Source organism: Sapajus apella, unplaced genomic scaffold (genome assembly GCF_009761245.1).
Source record: "Sapajus apella isolate SASKATOON/1434 unplaced genomic scaffold, GSC_monkey_1.0 scaffold160, whole genome shotgun sequence".
Lineage (NCBI taxonomy): Eukaryota > Metazoa > Chordata > Mammalia > Primates > Cebidae > Sapajus > Sapajus apella.
In genome coordinates this window covers 229,397-250,633 of record NW_022437100.1, presented here as the reverse complement: position 1 = coordinate 250,633, position 21,237 = coordinate 229,397, and the positions used below count along the sequence as shown (strand labels likewise).

Genomic DNA, 21,237 nt, shown 5'->3' with positions numbered 1-21,237 from the left:
TGCTTCCACCTGTGGTCCCAGCTACTCAGGAGCCTGAGGTGGGATTGTTTGAGCCCAGGAGTAAGACTGCAGTGAGCGATGATCACACTACTACACTCCAGCCTGAGTGACAGAAGGAGACGCTTTATCCAAAAAATAAAAATAAAAAAGGCCAGGTGCAGTGGCTCATTCCTGTAATCCCAACACTTTGGGAGGCTGAGGCAGGCAGATCACCTAAGGTCAGGAGTTTAAGACCAGCCTGAGCAACATAGCAAAACTCCGTCTCTACTAAAACTACAAAAATTAGCCAGGCAGCCAGGCGCTGTAGCTCACGCCTGTAATCCCAACACTTTAGGAGGCAGAAGGGGGCTGATCACAAGGTCAGGCGTTTGAGACCAGCCTGGCCAATATGGTGAAACGCCGTCTCTACTAAAAATACGAAATAATTAACCAGGGGTGGTGGCAGGTGCTTGTAATCATAGCTACTCAAGAAGCTGAGGCAAGAGAATTGCTTGAACCTGAGAGGTGGAGGTTGCAGTAAACCAAGATTGTGCTACTGTACTCCAGCCTGGGCAACAGAGCGAGTGAGACTCCAGCTCAAAAAAAAAAAAAACCTGCTTGTAATTCCAGCTACTCGAGAGGCTGAGGCCATAGAATTACTTGAACCAAGGAGGTGGAGGTTGCAGTGAACCGAGATCACACCACTGCTCTCCAGACTAGGTGACAGAGGTTGTCTCAAAAAAAGCTCAGCATTTCTTTTTTTTGTTTTGAGACAAGAGTTTCACTCTGTGACCCAGGCTGGAGTGCAATGGTGCAATCTCGGCTCACTGCATCCTCCCCCTCCTGGGTTCAAGCAATTCTCCTGCCCCAGCCTCCCGAGTAGCTGAGATTACAGATGCTTACCACCACACCCAGCTAATTTTTGTATATTTAGTAGAGATGAGGTTTCAGCCTGTTGACCAGGCTGGTCTTGAACTCCTGACCTCAGGTGATCCACCCACCTTGGCCTCCCAAAGTGCTGGGATGACAGGCGTGAGCCACCGAGCCCGGCCCAAAGCTCAGCATTTCTAAAGTTACAGATATTTGTGTGTGTGTGTTTCTGTTTAAAAAAAAAAAAAACTTAAAAAAAACACCGAAAACAATTTTAAAGAAAAAAATTCGACCCTCAGAAAGGAAGCAAAAGATTTCTTGAACTGTTCTAGAAGCAGTGGAGAGAAAAGTGTACATGGGGAGTTTTCACTGTGAATACCGTGTTTAAAAACAGATTAAAGTGGTGTTGCTAGTGCCAGAGGTTTCCAGGTTGGACCAGTGTTCACCAAATTGCCTCTTGCAAACCCATGGCCCACTCCAACAGGATTAACAGAAAAGCAAGTGGAAGTGACTCAGGCTTATTCCCTAAAAATACTTTCCTCTGCTTTTATCTGTCCTGCATGGGGTTACCAAGTTGACTGCTGCAGTAATCCTGCATTCAGAAACTCCCAGTTGCAGCCTGTTGCCTATAATCTAGGTTCAGCCTAGTCTTAGGGCCCTGCCATACTTTACGAATTCTGTTTAATTTCCCACTACTGCATTCACCAAGTAAGACCAGCCACCAGTTTAGGAACTTTTTGCCAGCACCCATTCTCATAATCTTCACAACCACCAAGAAACAGACATCCCCAAATTGCATAACTGTATCAAAACATCTCATATGCCCCATAAATTATACACCTACTCTGCCCACTAAAATTTTTTTTGAAAAATTGTCCAGGTGTCATGGCCCACCCTTGCAATCCTAGCACTTTGGGAGGCCAAGGCAGCTGGATCACTTAAGCCTAGGCGGTCAGGGCTGCATTGAGCCATGATTGTGTCACTGTACTCCAGCCTGGTGACAGTAAGACTGTCTTAAAAAGAAATAGACATCCCTACTTATTTTTGGCAGAGTATTTTGCCTAGCCTCTCTGGTTCCAATGCTTATTCAACAAATGCTTACTGTGGAACTTGTGTATGTCAGATACTGAACAACTTCTGCTCTGAAGGAGCTTTTCTCTGATGTTGATACAGACTGAAGAAAATAAATGACATTGGTATGAACTTTGGCCTGAGAGGTCACGGAAGTTTTTCCAGGGAGTCTCGGATACGATTTTTAATTAAAGAATCTCCAGCCATGCAAAGCTGCAAGATCGCCGTTCTTTCCACCTGCCCTTCCCACAAGAACACTCAGCCCCATTTCACTGGACTTTGAAGGTTCCTACACTGACCTCATATTTCTTCCTATGTAAATCTCATGCAGGGGCCACATGCCACCCCTGGGAAGCCAACCTTGATCATCCAGTTCATGTCATCTCCCTCCTGCCATTTATCTTCCCTCCACTGAGTTTTAATTCCAGGGTCTACTTCCTGTGATTGTAATCATATCCCTTCATCTCTAAATCTCCCTTTGGCCAGTCAGCTCCCAAATGTCGGAAACAATCCCTTGCCCACCTCTGCTGTTGGGTGGAAGATCAAGACAGTCGTGTATGTTACTTAGTAAACAGTACACTGAGTCACCGTAGCAAACGCTTGTTAATTAGCTTATCCTGGCTCCACCTCCCTGGTCTGCAGTCCCACAAAACTGGATAGGGCAACTAGTTTTAGTGTTTGCCTACATTCATGGAATATGAGAACTGGAATTTTCTCCAAAGATCACGTGCTCCCCACGCCCCCGTGTAGAGAGGCACATTTTAAAAAGGACCCAGTGCCCCAACCCGGATCTCCAGCCTTTCCACCGTCGCCAGTGCGCGCCAGCCCCAGGCCTCTCCACCAGCCCCCGGAGCACCGCGCGCAGCACGTGCGTGCCTGTCCAGCGCCAGGTTTGGAGCCTGTGGCCTGCCAGCGGGTCCCAGCGTGACGCGCGTCGCGCACGTGACTCCGCCCCCTGCCATTGGTCCGGGCGCGAGGGGCGGGGCCGCCGCGGCGCCCGCGAGCCGAGAGCGGCCTCACTCGACAACTGACTGCAGTCGGAGTTGCTGGGAGGTTCGCGCGCTTCTCGGGGGTCGGCAGGCGGCGAGGAGGCGGGAGCTGCGGGCGTGGGCACCGCGCAGGCGCGGGCAGCAGCTAGCAAAGCGCACGCGGACTGGCGACAGGTGTGTTTGGGGGGCATCCATGTCACGTGGCCGAACAGCCGGGGGGCCAGTGGATCCTGGCCGGGGGCGGGGCGCACACAAGCCGCACCCCCTTCAGGCTCTAGCCCGAGCGCTGGGGCGTGACCAAGTCGAACTGTACCTCTGGAAGGTCCAACCTGGGGGGGGGGCCCAAGAGGGTATTGGGCACCCTCAAATTGGGAGAAAATTGGGGAGCACCCTCTCCTTCCCCAGGGTGGAGGTTACCACGTTCATATGCGGGGAGCTGGCACCCCTGGGGAAGAAGACCCTGAAGGAGATGAGATGGAGGGGTTCATGATTCCGGGGAGCCCCAGGTCCCAGCTTGAAACGGTGGAGTCGGGCAAATGAGCTCTGAGGGAAGGCGGCTTCTGGGCCTGACCCTGCCCTAGACTGCGGTGAGAGCTCCCGCCGGCCCCCGGCTCTTTCCTGGCCTCGTGTTTCCCTGCCTTCCCGAAGCAAGGCCTAACCCCTCTGGTCTGCCGCAGGATGGGCCTCTCTGCCCTGGCCCCACTGTGGAGCTCCCCGGGGCTGCTTCTGGTCATCGCCCTGCACCCGGCGCTGTCAGTGCCCACTCACCGGGACTACTGCGTCCTGGGCGCTGGGCCCGCGGGCCTGCAGATGGCCTACTTCTTGCAGCGCGCCGGACGCGACTACGCAGTGTTCGAGCGCACCCAGAGGCCCGGCAGCTTCTTCACGCGCTACCCGCGGCACCGCAAGCTCATCAGCATCAACAAGCGGTACACTGGCAACGCCAACTCCGAGTTCAACCTGCGCCACGACTGGAACTCTCTGCTCAGCCACGACCCCCGGTTGCTCTTCAGACACTACTCGCGTGCCTACTTCCCTGACGCCCACGACATGGTGCGCTACTTGGGCGACTTTACGGACACGCTGGGGCTCCGTGTCCTGTACAACACCACCATCACCCACGTCACTCTGGACAAGGACCAACGGGCCTGGAATGGCCACTACTTCATCCTGACCGACCAGAAAGGCCAGGTGCACCAGTGCAGGTAAGGCCAGTGCCAGAGCTCACCTGCGCGGAAGCTGGGACCTTCCCCACCCGAACCAACCACACACCTTGGTTGGCCAGTAGGTGTAGGAGAAATGGAAGAAAAAAGGTATATCTTTTTTTATATTTTCGTTTATTTTATTTATTTTTTCAGAAACTGAACTTTGATTATTTTATTTTTTGAGACAGAGTCTGACTCTGTCGCCCAGGCTGGAGTGTGGTAGCAGGATCTCAGCTCACTGCAACCTCCGTCTCCCTGGTTCAAGCGACTCTCCTGCCTCAGCCTCCCAAGTACCTGGAATTACAGGCGCACACCACCACACCTGGCTCATTTTTTATATTTTTGGTGGAGATGGGGGGTTTCACCATGTTGACCAGGCTGGTATCGAACTCCTGACCTCAAGTGATCTGCCCCCCTTGGCCTCCCAAAGTGCTGTAATTACAGGCGGGAGCCATCGTGCCTGGCCGAAAAAGGGTATTTCTACCACTCCTCATTCCCACTGAAATTCAGAGCTAAGAGGTTCAGCTCAGCAATCATTTCCCCAGTGTGTCCTTTAAAAAAAATTGTAGTCAGATATGTTAGGCAAAGGATAACAGTTTCTTCCCTCCAGGATCTGTCAGTCTAATATCTTCATATTCAGTGTCATGCTGCAGCACTGGGTAAAATATTCAACGTAAGCACACCTTAGGTACCCACAGAACTCTCCTTGACTACTCTCCTGGACTAAAATACATTCCAAAAGTGCTGGGTCGTACGTCTCCAGACCGGCCCAGCAGGATTTCAGAACTGAACCAGAGCGGGAGGCCCAACAGGCAGTGCTCCAGCAATCCGAATTTGCTTTCTTTGGCTTGGGAGACAGCTTCATGTTGTGCAGACATCCCCAAACTTGCCTAATCTTCACGGGGCCCCTATGGGGAATCCTCATTTTGCAGATGAAGAACAGAGGCTCAGAGAAGTTGAGTCCCTGGTTCCGTGTCACACAGCTAAGTGGTAGAGCTGCAAATTGGGCTCTCATCTTCCTGGCTCCAAAGGCTATGTTCTCTCTGCTGCACCACACTGCCTCTCCCTTCCTGGCCATCTGCCCAGGACCTGCCTCCAGTCAGACACTCAACCAGAGATCACCCTCTCCCGCCTGTTACCGGAGGCCCAACCCTGCTCTTTGCCCACTACAGCCCAAGGAAAGAAGGGTTGCACCGATTTGCACTCTTATATTTTTAGGCAGCATGTTGCCATGGCCAGCTACTCAAGAAGGCTGAGATGGGAGAATCACTAGAGCCCAGAAGGTTGAGGCTACAATGAGCCATGATCAAGCTACTGAATTGCAGCCTGGGTGACAGAACAAGACCCTATCTCAACAACAACAAAAAAAAAAAAAAAAAAGAAGAAGAAGAAGGCGGCTGGATTCTTTTTTTTAAGGCATAGTTTTGCTCTTGTTGCCCAGGCTGGAGTCCAGTGGTGCAATCTCAGCTCACTGCAACCTCTGCTTCCCAGGTTCAAGGGATTCTCCTCTCTCAGCCTTCCAAATAGCTGGGATTATAGGCGCCTGCCACTGCACCCAGCTAATCTCTGTATTTTTAGTAGAGACGGGGTTCACCATGTTGGCCAGGCTTGTCTCAAACTCCTGACCTCAGGAGATCCACCCACCTCAGCCTCCCAAACTGCTGGGATGACAGGTATGAGCCACCGTACCCAGCCTCTGATTCTGTTTTTGAAACCACCCTGTGATCAAAGCATTCTTCTGCAGGCCAGCAGGATGCAGGTCCCCAGCTGCCTTGCCAATGGAAGGAGCAAGACTTTGGAATCAGGCCTATCTGTGTTTAGATTCTGGTTCTGCTGCCTCTAGGAGCTTTGAAGCCATGGGCCTGCAGGGCCTGTGTCTCCTCACCTGTAACGTAGGACACGTACCGCCTCCAGGTTGCTTGGAGGAGTAAGATGGTACATAGATACACTTAGTATAGGACCTGGTACAGAATTAATGCTCAGTAGATAGATGCATCCGTCAGAGAAGTCAGAAAGGGGAAAGTAGAATGTCAGGCTTTATCACCAAGGGTGATACCTGGTCTGACTGCTGTGTGCAAAGTTAGGTGAATTCTCCATTTCTCTTATTTTTTCTTTTTAAAGACGGGGTTTCACCATATTGGTCAGGCTGGTCTCGAACTCCTGACCTCAGGTGATCCGCCTGCCTCAGCCTCGCAAAGTGCTGGGATTACAGGCGTGAGCCACCGCGCCCGGCTGAATTCTCCATTTCTCATAGCATCACCTTCTCCTCTGTCGCAGAGCAGAATTAACCCCCGGTACAGTGCTAGGGAAAATACTGTGAGCTCAGAGAGAGACAAGGTCAGAGTCTCTCAAGCGCACCGGAATGAGGCAGTAAACAAATGAATGAACGAATGAATGAATGAACGTCCTGTTGCATTTTAGGGGCCAACAGTTGGAGCGAGGCGGATGGGCAGGTGGGTCCAGGGCGTGGTTTTCACTGAGCGGTCCTGCAGCTGAGAGGCTAAGCCATCTTTCCTCTGTCCCACCTGCAGCGTCCTCCTTGTAGCCACTGGTTTATCAGTCCCCAACCAGGTCGACTTCCCTGGCTCTGAATACGTGGAGGGCTATGAGTCCGTGTCTGTGGACCCTGAGGACTTCGTAGGCCAGAATGTGCTGATCCTGGGCCGTGGGAACTCGGCCTTTGAGACAGCAGACAACATCTTGGGTGTCACAAACTTTATCCACATGCTGAGCCGCTCCCGGGTCCGGCTGTCCTGGGCCACCCACTACGTTGGAGACCTCAGGTAGGCCCCATCCCTGCATGTGTGTGCTGTGCTGGGAGCCCAGCGTGTGCAAAGAGCCTCCCCACCCCTCCCCTGCTCTTCCTGACCCCAGCTGCCCTGTCCACCCTTCCTCTGAGTCTCTGTTGCTGCATTTTCTGTGGGCCCAGAGCCATCAACAATGGCCTGCTGGATACCTACCAGCTGAAGTCCCTGGACGGCCTGCTCGAGTCTGACCTGACGGATCTGGCCATCCTGAAGGACAGCAAAGGCAAGTTCCATGTCACCCTGAAATTCTTCCTGGAAGAAGCCGGCACCAACCAGAGTACTGACTCCATCACCCTCCCCCAGGACGACAACGACAACTTTGCCATGCGCGTGCCCTATGATCGGGTCATCCGCTGCCTGGGCTGGAACTTTGACTTCTCCATTTTCAATAAGTAAGTTCCATACGGGAGCAAGTGGGATCGCCTAGCAAACCCTCCTGACCCCTCCCGACCCCTCCCTAGGGGAACAGAGTGGCTGTTCAGTAGGCTGGCGGCAGGGCTCTTGGGACAGTACCCTAAGAACGGATGTGAGTGCTGCCTGATTTCTCTCCAGGACGTGAGCTCTCTGACCATTGAGGGTCGCAGGTGCCCCTAAAGCCTTTGGTCCTGGAGCAGCAGCAACAGGTCTTTATCAGCACTGGGAGCCTCCACCTGTGAGATGGAAAGGCCAGCCCAGACAGACATGTAGCATAGTGGCAGATCACAGGTGTTGGGTTGTCCTGAGGTCTGTTTGACAAATCTGTGAGCTCGGTGAAAGTTGTTTCACCATGCTGTGGCCCAGCATCCTCCTCTCTCAAATGGGATTCATAGTTTCTTTCTCATATGGTTATTGTGAGGATTAACATAAGAACGTGCTTGGAGGCCAGGTGCGGTGGCTCACACCTGTAATCCCAGCACTTTGGGAGGCTGAGGCAGGCGGATCACTTGAGGTCAGGAGTTCAAGACCAGCCTGGCCAACACAGTGAAACCCCATCTCTGCTAAAAATACAAAAATTAGCTGGGCTTGATGGCAGATGCCTGTAATCCCAGCTACTCAGGAGGCTGAGGCAGGAGAATCACTTGAACTCAGGAGGCGGAGGTTGCAGTGAGCCAAGATCACCCCATTGCACTCCAGCCTGGGCAACAAGAGCAAAACTTTGTCTCAAATAAATAAATAAGTGCCTCCTACATAGCAGCTATTTTCACGAACAGCCTTTTCCACTGACAGGTCCCTCAGACTTAACTCGGGAAATGCATTTGGCAAGAAGTACCCACTGATCCGAGCTAGCTACGAATCCAAAGGAAGCCGGGGTCTGTTTGTCCTGGGTACCGCCAGCCATTCGGTAGACTACCGGAAATCTGCTGGGGGCTTCATCCACGGATTCCGATACACAGGTGAGCCCAGCTGAGAAGGCCACTGTCCCCAGATGGAACCACTTTCAGCATCCCAGGGCTTATAAATGTACTCCTACATCCAGAAGCATCAAGGGATTGCTAATCAGTAGCTCATGGTCATAAACTGTCTTGGGGAGGGGACAACAGGTTTTTGTGGTCTGAAGACATGTCTAGAAAAGTATCAGATAAAGTGTAAAGGTCCGCGCCTGTAGTCCTAGCTACTTGGGAGGCTGAGGCAGGAGGATCCCTTGAGTCCAGGAATACAAGGTTGCAGTGAGCCATCTTGATGCTACTGCAGTCCAGCCTGGGCGACAGAGCAAAACTCTGTCTCAAAAATAAAATATAATCAAGTGTAGGCCAGGTGTCGGGGCTCACGCCTGTAATCCTAGCACTTTAAGAGGCCAAGACGGGTGGATCACAAGATCAGGAGTTAGAGATCAGCCTGACCAATATGGCAAAACCCCGTCTCTACTAAAAATATAAAAACTTAACCAGGCGTGGTGGCACGTGCCTGTAATCCCAGCTACTCAGGAGGCTAAGGCAAGAGAATCACTTGAACCCGGGAGGCAGAGGTCGCAGTGAGTCGAGATCGCACCACTGCACTCCAGCCTGGGTGACAGAACAAAACCCTGTCTAAAAAAAATTAAATAAAAAATAATTCTTAAAAAGAACTTACCAGCACTTTGGGAGGCCGAGGCGGGTGGATCACGAGGTCAAGAGATCGAGACCATCCTGGTCAACATGGTGAAACCCCGTCTCTACTAAAACTACAAAAAATTAGCTGGGCATGGTGGCACGTGCCTGTAATCCCAGCTACTCAGGAGGCTGAGGCAGGAGAATTGCCTGAACCCAGGAGGCGGAGGTTGCGGTGAGCCGAGATCGCGCCATTGCACTCCAGCCTGGGTAACAAGAGCGAAACTCCGTCCCAAAAAAAAAAAAAAACAAGAAAGAAAAACTTAAAGATGGCTGGATTTAAGGCTGTAAAAGAGAGGGAGAAATCAAAGATTTCCATATGGGAGTCTCTGATGGAAACAGGACTGTGAAGGGGGAAAGGTTTCTGAGGAAGGCTTCGTATGGAACTTGACATTCCTTGTGTGCGGTAGGGCTGGTGGGACTCCCACGTGCTGAAGGCCTGAAGCGGGTGGACAGACTCTGGCCTCTAGACCAAATCCAGCCGTGCTCACTCCTTTGCCTGTTGTCTTGGCTGCTTTTACACTAGGAGCAGAATTGAGCCGGTCACTGAGTAGTGTGTGGCCCACAAAGCAGAGAATATGGAGTGTCTGGCCCTTTGCAGAAAATTCCTGTAGGCCCTGCTCTAAAGGCATCAGCCATCTCCTCCTTGCGTGTTCACCGCCTACACGTTTGCTCTGGGCCATGCAGACCAGTGTGTATGGTGTTCTAAGGGGTTGATGAGGCCTGGGTATCCCTCCTGGTGACCAGAGATAAAATCGTAAGTGCAGCGTGCTGTTCTTCCTCCCTCCGGCCGTTCCAGCACGTGCTGTTCACCGGCTCCTGGAGCACCGCCATCACGGCATCGCCTGGCCGGCCACCGAGCTCCCCATCACACAGCTGACCAGCTCCATCGTGCGGCGTGTGAACGAGGCTTCTGGGCTCTACCAGATGTTCGGTGTGCTGGCCGATGTCGTCCTGTTGAAGGAGTGAGTAGCCCGTCCCCACCCCACTCCCCTCAGCCCAGTTTCCCACTGATACCCGCCATAGCGCTTCTCTTCCTATTCCAGGTATGGGGTGCCTGGTTCCTTCCTAAGATGAAAGTTGCAGGGGGAAAGATGTCTGTTCTGGGGCAATACAGTGACGTCAACTATACAGACAGCCCTATGAGTGGCCATGGGCACATGAATGAGCCTTTCTGAGCCTTTCTTCCTCATCTGCAAAATGGGGATAATTGTGCCTGCCTTGCAGCAGTGAAGGAAGGAGTAAAGGTCACTCATGGAAAGTGTCTGGCACCACGTGGATGAGCAGTAGTGAGAGCCAGCCGTGTGGCTCTCAGAGCTCCCTCAGGCCGGGCCTCGCTGACCACCATCATTGGAGTCAATTTAGTGATAAGTGGCAGATCCCAGAGAACAGACAATTCCTGAGAAGGAAAGAGTGCAGAGGGATGAGGGACGGAGGAGACAGGTGGCGGGGGGACGTAGGGGAGCAGCCTTCAGCTGGGGAACAGCCCGATCCAAAGGCAGGGCGTGCCGCAGCACATCAAGTTCCGGGACATGCAGGTAGCACAGCCGAGCTCTGCACAAAACCCTCGAGTCACCCTCCGTGCCCCTGCCCCTGTCTTTTTTTTAAGACAGAGTCTCGCTCTGTCACCCAGGCTGGAGTACAGTGGCACGATCTCAGTTCACTGCAACATCTGCCTCCTAGGTTCAAGTAATTCTCCTACCTCAGCCTCCCAAGTAGCTGGGATTACAGGCACCTGCCACCATGCCTGGCTAATTTTTTTTTTTTTTTACTCAGAGTCTCGCTCTGTCTTACCCAGGCTGGAGTACACTGGCACGATCTTGGCTCACTGCGGCCTCTGCCTCCCAGGTTCAAGCAGTTTCCTTGCTTCAGCCTCCCAAGTGGCTGGGATTACAGGTGCATGCTACCATGCCCAGCTAATTTTAGTAAAGACAGGGTTTCACCATGTTGGCCAGGCTGGTCTCAAACTCCTGACCTCAGGTGATCCACCCACCTTGGCCTCTCAAAGTGCTGGGATTACAAGTGTGAGTCACCATGCCCAGCACCCCTGTCTCAAATGACACCCTACATGCAGACTGCGGGCAAGTCCTGTCACCTCTTCCTTCAGATGATGTCTGGAACCCAGCTGGCTCCCACCTGCTCCACCACCACCACCTCAGTCCCAATTACCAGGCTCTGTCACCTGCACCCATACCACAGCTGCCCCACTTAGCCTGTGGTCTGTTCTCAGCAAGGTAACCAGAGTGGTCCTTAGAAACCTGAGACATGGCCGGGCACGGTGGCTCATGCCCGTAATCCCAGCACTTTGGGAGGCTGAGGCAGGTGGATCACCTGAGGTCAGGAATTCAAGATCAGCCTGATCAACATGGAGAAACCCCGTCTCTGCTAAAAACACAAAAAATTAGCTGGGTACGGTGGCGCATGCCTGTAATCCCAGCTACTGGAGAGACTGAGGCAGGAGAATTGCTCAAACCCGGGAGGCGGAGGTTGTGGTAAGCTGAGATCGTGCCATTGCGCTCCAGCCTGGGCAACTAGAGCAAAACTCCGTCTCAAACCATGCCCAGCACAAAAAAAAAAAAAGCAACCTGAGGTACGTTGATCCCACCTCTGTTCAGTCCTCCCCAGCGACCAGCAGCATCACCTCTCAGACCAGACCACCCCTTGCGTCTCGTTACGGGAGGCACTGCCCTCCTTCACCTGACCTCTCAGTCCTCTGACCCCATCTCCTGCCCCCTGCCTCTCGTTCACTCCCCTCAGCCACGTCGGCCTCTTCTGTTCCTTGAACACAAGGTGCTCACACACGCCTCAGGGCTTTTTCCTGACGGTTCTCTCTGCCTGGGACACTCTTTCCCCAGATATCCCATCCAAGTCATATGGAATTTTCTGGACTCTACCCCACATGTGAGAGCCGAGCTGAAACAGTAATGTCAAGTGAGGTGTGCGCTAGTTGATTGACACCCTTAGAGGGGTGACACGCGCGCACACATGCATGCTCACCCGCCCTCCACACCCCTCACCCCTGCCGCGGCACTGAGGGCCTCCCCCGCACTGCCATTCTCCTAGGAATGCCACCGCCTTTGAGTACCTGGAGGAGTTCCCCCTACAGATGGTGGCCCAGCTGGAGATGCTCACGGGAAGGAAGGCACAGCACGGGCTCTTCGTCATCATCATGGAATACGGCAGAAATTTCTCTGGCCCCGACAAGGACGTCTTTTTTGATAACCGGTCTGTGGGGCAAACGGAAGACGCCTGGCAGTCCAACTTCCTCCATCCCGTCATCTACTACTACAGACACCTCCCCACTGGTGAGCGCGTCTCCGCCCTCCCCCGACCTGCTGGCTGCTCAGACCTCTCCGTCCGCAGGGTTGTCACCCACTCTGAAACCTTTACACACACGCTCACCTGCCAGGGGGGACGGCTGGGGAGCTCTGCCTAGAAATGAATCAGGGCAGAAGGTCTGAGAAAGATAAATGATGCTTCCAGACTCTGGCACATACCGTGGCCGGCACAGGCCACGCGGGAGTGTCGTGCTTTCCACCAGTCACCACATAGTAACAGGGACACAGCCCCGCTGCAGGTCTCTAGAGGAAACTGACCATGGTGGAGCAGGAGGCTTCTGAAGAGTAGAAGGAACTGGAGCTGGTTAACATGGTACTGAGAAGCTGGGCGAAATTCCCAGGCCTGTCCTTTTGTTACTGTGTGGCCTTGAACCATTACTTAACCTCTCTGAGCCTCAACCTCCCCCTCTATAAAATGGGGATTGCAACAGTATCTTCCTTGCAGGGTTTCATGAGGTTAAATCTAACAGCATACACAGAATGCCAGCCCGGTGCAGGCACAGAGTAGCTGCCGATAAATGGACAACCTCAGGAACAGGACTCCTGCTTCAGAGCTTGAAGGGCAGTCAGGTGGAAGAGGCTGGTTTCAACAGGGGTTGTTTCCAAAGGCAGAAGACGTGTCAGCAGGTGGCAGTGACAGGGATGCAGGTCTGCGGTCAGTAAAAGGAGGCACTAAGAGTGAACGCTGGCCGGGCATGATGGGTCACGCCTGTAATCCCAGCACTCTGGGAGGCCAAGGCAGGTGGATCACGAGGTCGAGAGATCGAGACCATCCTGGCCAACATGGTGAAACCCTGCCTCCGCTAAAAATACAAAAATTAACCTGGCGTAGTGGTGCACATCTGTAGTCAAGAGTGAAAGCTGTTCAGCAGTGGAATTGGCCACCTCCAAAGTCAGGTTTCCCAAAACAGCAGTGGCCAAGTCATGACTCGATGGCCACCTGACTAGGACACTACAGAAGGGAGCCCACACCAGGAGAAAGCTGAACTAGATGACTGCTGAGACCTCTGTCAACACAGGGCCTCTCAGTCTTCTCACAGAAAGGCCAGCTTGAAAGCAGCCAGGGCCAGGTGCGGGGGTTCACACCTGTAATCCCAGCACTTAGGGAGGCTGAGTCAAGTGGATCACCTGAGGTCAGGAGTTTGAGACCAGCCTGGCCAACAGAAACCTCGTCTCTACTAAAAATGTAAAAAATGAGCTGGGCATAGTGGCATGCACCTGTAGTCCCAGCTACTCTGGAGGCTGAGGCATAAGAATCGCTTGAACCCAGGAGGTAGAGGCTGTGGTGAGCTTAAATTGTACCACGGCACTCCAGCCTGGACAACAGAGAGAGACTCTGTCTCAAACCAATAATCATAAAAATAAAACAGCTTTAACAGGTCTCAGTCCATGAGAGTCTTAAACACCAGCTTCAAGTTATTCATTTTAGTACTGCCTTCCAAAATCGTTAAGGGAAAAGTCTAGTTCCCCTTCCTCGTGGCAGCCTTCCAAATATCTGCAGGTGACTGTTGAACAGGCTGACCGCGGCCCAGCATGGGAGGCTGTCGGGAAAGCCGAGCAGGAGCAAATGAGGGAAGTGTTTGGGGCGAGCGGGATCCATGCTGTGTCGCCAAGAGGAGGGGAAGCCCAGCCTCAGCTCTGACCTGGCGCCCTCTCTTCTCCCCACAGAACAGGAGGTGAGGTTCCGCCCTGCACACTGGCCCCTGCCTCGGCCCACGGCCATCCACCACATCGTGGAAGACTTCTTGACAGACTGGACCGCCCCGATCGGACACATCCTACCTCTGAGGCGCTTCCTGGAGAACTGTTTGGACACCGATTTGCGAAGCTTCTATGCAGGTAACTTAAGCTCCCAGAGGGACAAAGGGACTGAGCTCCAGGTTGAAGAAAGTTCACGGAGACCCAAGCCCCATGGAGTTTCAGGACCTGTATCTGAAAATCCAAATGCCAGACTCCCGTTCCTGACAATGTCATGGGCTAAATTACAGCACACCTAAAAATACTGGATAACATGTCTTTTTTTTTTTTTTTTTTTTTTTTGAGGTGGAGTCTCATTTTGTTGCCCAGGCTGGAGAGCATTGGTGAGATCTCAGCTCACTGCAACCTCTGCCTGCCAGGTTCAAGCAATTCTCTTGCCTCAGCCTCCTGAGTAGCTGGGACCACAGGTGTGTGCCACCATGCCTGGCTAATTTTTTTGTGTTTTTAGTAGAGATGGGGTTTCACCATATTGGTCAGGCTAGTCTTGAATTCCTGACCTCATGATCCCCCTGCCTCAGCCTCCCAAAGTTCTGGGATTATAGGCATGAATGAGCCTCTGTGCCTGGCCAATATGTCTTTTTACAAGAATTAGCAGGGGCTAGTAGTGATTTCTGTTCAAAAACTATAAAGGTGCCGGGCGCGGTGGCTCAAGCCTGTAATCCCAGCACTTTGGGAGGCCGAGGCGGGTGGATCACGAGGTCAAGAGATCGAGACCATCCTGGTCAACATGGTGAAACCCCGTCTCTACTAAAAATACAAAAAAAAATTAGCTGGGCATGGTGGCACGTGCCTGTAATCCCAGCTACTTAGGAGGCTGAGGCAGGAGAACTGCCTGAACCCAGGAGGCGGAGGTTGCGGTGAGCCGAGATCGCGCCATTGCACTCCAGCCTGGGCAACAAGAGCGAAACTCCGTCTCAAAAAAAAACAAAAACTATAAAGGTGTCTATACATAAAGAACTGGCAGGAAAATAAGGCCTCCCCAGAGGCCAGATCTATAAAAAGCACAAATCCTGCTGAGCTGGACCCCTGCTGATCATCAGGAGCCCAGAGCCTGGGCTTTAATGGACCACGCTTTGGGGTGGGAAGACAGGGCTGGAGCAGGATAAGAGGCCTGTTTTTAGACATTAAAATAAAGCTTGGATCTCAGTAGGGAAGCTGGGGGCCAAAACCCTCCCAAGGGGGAGGTAGAAGAGATGCATGCTTTTTGGCCCTAGATAGAGTGGGAGAGAAAAACCTCTGAAAATTTCCAACCAGTAGGCCCCACTTGTGTAAATTTGGGGCCAAACTTCATGAAATCATTGAGCTGCAGAAATCACAGAAGCAAATGCACGCCTTCTCTTAAAAAATAGACTATTAGACCAGGTGCAGTGGGTCATGCCTGCAATCCGAGCACTTTGGGAGGCCAAGGTGGGTGGATCACCTGAGGCCAGGAGTTCGAGACCAGCCGTGGCTAACGTGGTAAAACCCCGTCTCTATTAAAAGTACAAAAATGAGCGGGGCGTGGTGGTCAGCACCTGTAATACCACCTACTTGGGAGGCTGGGGCACCAGAATCAATTGAACCCTGGAGGCGGAGGTTGCAGTGAGCCAAGATCACGCCACTGCAGTCCAGCCTGGGCAACAGAGCAAGACTCTGTCTCGAAAACAACAACAAAAGAAATGCCAGTGTGTGTGAGGGAGTGAATTCTCACCCTGAGCTGTGGGTCCCACCAAGGCATCGTCCCAGGCCTCCTGTCTGCCACCTTGTAGATACTGTTCAGCTGTACAGGCCACTGTGTGCTGCTGCCTTGGACCGGGGAGAATCCCCCCAGCAGAAAGCCAGCTGGCACTGTGACAGCCATCCCTCTGTTCCTGTAGCTAATGCGCAGCTGCTAGTGCTGGTCCCAGATGCTGCTGGGTGTCTATGCTCCCTGCAGAGGAGGTGATGTCATCAGAAGGTGATGCCTGCCAAACAGCCACCTTGCTGCCTTCCCAGTCTTCCCGCTGTCCTCTCTCGCATCCGCTCTCTTCCCTGCTTGGAGAGGATTGCCATGGCCTGGCCTGCCAGAGGCCTCCATGCAAAGAGTCAGAAATAAACAGGAAGTCATTTCTGGAGCACCCATGGAAGCCTCGCGACATCCTTTGTACTATGACCATTTTTCACTTGAGATAGAGGGGCTCAGGGAGGTGAGAAGGCTTGCTCGGAGTTACGGAAGGACTCCAGCCTGTTTCTGACACTCTGCCCTTCCTGTGTCTAACGCCCTCAGAAAGCTGAGCCCATTATCTGTGTCAGTTCTTCTGTTTGTTTAAAGTCTTACAAGTACTTGGCTAAAAGACTTTTTCTCAGCCAGGCATGTAATCCCAGCACTTTGGGAGGCCGAGGCAAGCAAATCATTTGAGGTCAGAGGTTCGAGACCAGCCTGGCCAACATGATGAAACCCCATCTCTACTAAAAATTCGAAGAAATTATCCGGGTGTGGTGGCAGACACCTGTAATCCCAGCTACTGGGAGGCTGAGGCAGGAGAATCTCTTGAACCCAGGAAGTGGAGGTTGCAGTGAGCTGAGATCATGCCACTGCACTCCAGCCTGGGTGATTGAGCGAGACTCCATCTCAAAACAAAACAAAAAAGACTTTTTTCCTCACTGTATTCGTCTGTTCTCACATTGCTGTAAAGAAGTATCTGAGACTGCATAATTTATAAAGAAATAGGTTTGATTGGCTCACAGTTCCACAGGCTGTATAGGAAGCCTGGCAGCCTCTGCTCTGGACGCTGGCTCACACCTGTAATCACAGCACTTCGGGAGGCCGAGGCAGGCAGATCACTTAAGGTCAGGAGTTCAAGATGAGCCTGGCCAACTTGGTGAAACTCCATCTCTACTTAAAAAAACACAAAAATTGTCCAGGCACAGTGGTTCATGCCTGTAATCCCAGCACTTTGGAAGGCCAAGGCAGGCAGATCACCTGAGGTTAGGAGTTCAAGACCAGCCTGGCCTGGCCAACATGGTGAAACCCCATCTCTACTACACATAAAAAATTAGCCAGGTGTGGTGGTGTGCACCTGTAGTCCCAGCTACTTGGGAGGCTGATGCAGGAGAATTGCTTGAACCCAGGAGGTGGAGGTTGCAGTGAGCCGAGATTGTGCTACTGCACTCCAGCCTGGGCAACAGCATGAGACCCTGTCTCAAAAAAAAAAAAAAAGGTAGCCGGGCATGGTGGCAGGCGCCTGTAGTCCCAACTACTGAGAAGGCTGACGTAGGAGAGTCGCTTGGACCCAGGAGGCAGAGGTTGCAGTGAGCTGGGATCGTGCCAGTGCACTCCAGCCTGCCTGGGCAACAGAGGAAGACTGCCTCAAGGAAAAAATAGAAACTGCTCCCATGATCTAGTCACCTGCCAGCCTGCCCCACCTCCAGCTTTAGGGATTACATTTCAGCGTGAGATTTGAGCAGGGACACAGACTCGAACCATATCACCCACCTTCATTCTGATTTTTTTTTTTTTTTTTTTTTGAGACAGTCTCTGTCACCCAGGCTGAAGTGCCGTGGCACGATCTCGGCTCACTGCAACCTCTGCCTCCTGTTCAAGTGATTCTCCTGCCTCAGCTTCCCGAATAGCTAGGACTACAGGTGTGCATCACCACGCCTGGCTCATTTTTGTATTTTTAGTAGAGACTGGGTTTCACCATGTTGGCCAGGCTGGTCTTGAAGTGCCAACCTCAAGCAATCTAGCCGCCTCAGCATCCCAAAGTGCTGGGAATACAGGTATGAGCCACCGTGCCTGGCCATCTCTTCATATTTCAACATGATAAGTATCTACAACTATCTTTTTTTTTTGAGACGGAGTCACTCTGTCATCCAGGCTGGAGTGCAGTGGCATGATCTTGGCTCCCTGCAACCTCCACCTCCCAAGTTCAAGCAATTCTCCTGCCTCAGCCTGCCGAGTAGCTGGGATTACAGGCGTCTGCCACCACATCCGGCTAATTTTTTATTTTTCGCATAGACGGGGTTTCACCATGTTGGTCAGGCTGGTCTCGAACTCCTGACCTCATGATCCGCCCACCTCAGCCTCCCAAAATGCTGGGATTACATGCATGAACCACCACCCCTGGCCCCACAGCTATTTTATGATTGACCAAATTTGGTGCACGCACCAGCTTTCTGTTGTGGGGCAGGTGAGGATTTACCCGTTTATCTTTCTCTACCCCACACTGTTTAGATCAGAACTTTGCACACAGTATTTGCAACTCAGATGTTGAGAGAATGCGTTTTTGCAGGCAGCTCTGAGCTTACAGTGGGACTGACCGAGTTCCCAGCCGCAACAGGCCAAGGAGCTGCTCCTAAGGGTCAGAGCCCTGATTCCACTGTGGCTGCCTGCACAGCCCCGTGCTTGGCCCTGATCTCTTGAGAGCTGATGCATTGCTGTGGTTTGCTTTCATTTTTAAGCCTGTTCTTCCAAAGTGTCAAGGCAGCCCCCTGCCCTGGAGCCTTGTGGAAGATCATGATTCTTGACCTACTCAGGTTGGACGTGAGGTGCCCAGGAAGGTCAGCTCCTAGTTTCAAAGGAGGGAAGATACCAGGCGAGGCCTGCAGTGAAGCTCCCACACCGGCCATCAGCAGCCCCTTCCTGCAGCCCTCCCCACACCACCCAGTCTGGCTCATTCTCCTCATTTTGCTTTTGTGTAGAGTCCTGCTTCCTGTTTGCCCTCACACGCCAGAAGCTGCCACCCTTTTGCCAGCAGGGGTATCTGAGGATGCAGGGACTCGTGAGTACCGAAAGCCTTCGGCAGCACAGAGTGGAGAGCTGGCTCCCACGGAACCATGCCGCCACGGACAGCCGCCTGGAGGACAGCAGCCAGCAGCCTGGCGACCACGAGCCACTTGATGCTCCCATGGCTCCAGGGCCTCTGGCCCAGTCCCTTGATAGCAACAAAGAGGAGCTCTGACTGTCCTTTCCTAAGCTGTGGGCACGGTGACTAGGCCTCCCCACCCAGGCCTATGGTCAGTCTCTCTTTTGCCAAAGACCACTCAGATCATGGCAGTGACTGCACCAAAGCCACCCAGACGGCATGTGAGGGCTGAAAATCGGTGATGCGGTGGTCTCCTCCCTCCTGTCCGGAGGCAGAACAAGGGTATCCTCTACCAGGTGTGAGTTGCCTTCCCTGGCCCACCCTGTCTGCAATGGTGAGCCCCTGGCCAGCTTCAGTTCTGCCCCCTCTCAAATATTTCTCTTCCTTCCAGGCCCCTCCTCAGGTGGGCCTGCATCCCGCCTGTGGAGTGTTTCCCAGTTGAAACCCATCCACATCTTAAGGGTTTGTGGCATGCACTTTAAAACAAAAGCTCTGATACCAACAACCACCATAACAGGCAGGTGGGATTGTTGGCCCGGAAGACTGCTGAAGACACCAGCTGAGAGATGTCCAGTAATTCCCAGGGTCCCCCCACTGGGAGTCCCTGTCTGTGTCACGTGCCACACACTGCCTCAACCTCCTCTCATTTTCAGCAGGGTTTGGGCTTAGCTACAGAGCCCCGGAGGGTCAGCCCCGCTTATCATCACAGGCCCAGCAGGCTGATCTCAAGCAGCAACAGGACAGCTCCTTGCAAAGCCATCTTATCTCAGCAGCTTTCTCCCAGAGCCGCAGGATTCAGAGCTGCTGTCCCCAGTTGCACCCCCTGAGTCATGGTCCAGCTCACTCTTCTCTCCCATCCTGCTCCGTTCCCACTCCCTGCCCCCTGGCATCCTGAACCATGCCTTGCTTCTGACCTGCCTGCTCAAGTTTTGTGAAACTTATCCTGCTGTCTTTCTGTGGCGGGAACGCATGAGGAGACATGTCCTAATGCCTTTGCGTGATAATGATGGTGAATTTGGTTCCTGGTCTCTTCATTGTCCTTCCTCACCAGCAGTCTGCACTCTCCCGTCAGCTATCTTAATCTCAGTTATAACTGCATAAGAGAATCACAGTGATTTTTCAAAGCCCAAGAAAATAGGCGATTGCTTTTTCACTGGTTCTTACTAGCTCTTCATGTATCTACTCAGAATTCCAAGGGCACAGAAAATTTAAAAACTAAAAATATATGCCATTGCACTCCAGCCTGGCGACAAGAACCAAATTCTGTCTCAAAAAAAAATTTTTTTTTAAGTAAAGTATGCACTGGGCGCAGTGGCTCATGCCTGTAATCCCAGCACTTTGGGGGAGGCTGAGGTGGGCCAATCACCTGAGGTCAGGAATTCGTGATCAGCCTGACCAACAGAGCAAAATCCTGTCTCTACTAAAAATACAAAAAATGAGCTGGGCATGGTGTTGTGTACCTGTAATCCCAGCTACTTGGGAGGCTGAGGAAGGAGAATTGTTTGAACCTGGGAGGCAGAGGTTTCTGTGAGCAGAGATTGAGCCACTGGACTCCAGCCTGGGTAACAAAGCAAGACTCCGTCTCAAAAAATATTGTAAAAAATATGCTACAACAAAAGTGAAAAAAAGTACAAAAGAATTCCAAAGACACAGGCTTTCTGGATCCAAAGCCCTTTCATGGGGACAGGCCCAGACTTTTTTCTTTCTTCTTAGTCGGAGTTTCGCTCCAGGCTGGAGCGCAATGGGATGATCTCAGCTCACTGCAACCTCTGCCTCCCAGGTTCAAGCATATCTGCCTCAGCCTCCCAAGTAGTTGGGATTACAGCAGCCTGCCACCACGCCCAACTAAGTTTTGTATTTTTACAAAAGATGGGAGTTTCACCACATTGGCCAGGCTGATCTCGAACTCCCGACCTCAGGTGATCCACCTGTCTTGCCCTCCCAAAGTGTTGGGATTACAGGCGTGAACCACTGCTTCTGGCCCAGTCCAGACTTAACCACCTGGACCCACTGTCTGCAGGCACAGTTCCCTCCAGTTCTTCCCAGAGTTACACTTCAATGGCCTTATGCTGTCAGGGAGGAATTGTTTACTGGGATAGTTTGCATGGGGCTGAAACGTGTAAATTTGGGGTTTCTCCCTAACCCAGGTGTTTGGATTACATACAGATTACGGGTAAGCAAACATTGGATCCTCTGTTGTTGTTGTTGTTGTTGTTGTTGTTGTTTAGATGGAGTCTCCCTTTATCACTCAGGCTGGAGAGCAGTGGCGCAATCTCAGCTCATTGCAACCTCTGCTTCCCAGGTTCAAGCAATCCTCCTGTCTCAGCCTCC

General features: G+C 52.4%; 1 protein-coding gene across 1 annotated transcript; it reads left to right on the top strand.

Annotated features, from left to right (window-relative positions):
• The first annotated feature begins 2,921 nt into the window (after positions 1-2,921).
• Positions 2,922-20,152, top strand: FOXRED2 (FAD dependent oxidoreductase domain containing 2). The gene is made up of 9 exons (XM_032266704.1): positions 2,922-3,083; positions 3,587-4,114; positions 6,646-6,897; positions 7,044-7,313; positions 8,128-8,294; positions 9,787-9,952; positions 12,051-12,292; positions 13,994-14,164; positions 18,743-20,152. The coding sequence occupies exons 2-9, from the start codon at positions 3,588-3,590 to the stop codon at positions 19,000-19,002; spliced, it is 2,055 nt and encodes a 684-aa protein (XP_032122595.1). The 5' UTR covers positions 2,922-3,083; position 3,587; the 3' UTR covers positions 19,003-20,152.
• Positions 20,153-21,237: the final 1,085 nt, after the last annotated feature.

Coding starts and splice junctions, on each gene's coding strand:
- FOXRED2 (XM_032266704.1), top strand. CDS start 3,588: ATGGGCCTCTCTGCCCTGGCCCCACTGTGGAGCTCCCCGGGGCTGCTT. Junction 6,898..7,043: donor CACTACGTTGGAGACCTCAG/GTAGGCCCCATC, acceptor CTGTGGGCCCAG/AGCCATCAACAATGGCCTGC. Junction 12,293..13,993: donor CTACAGACACCTCCCCACTG/GTGAGCGCGTCT, acceptor TTCTCCCCACAG/AACAGGAGGTGAGGTTCCGC.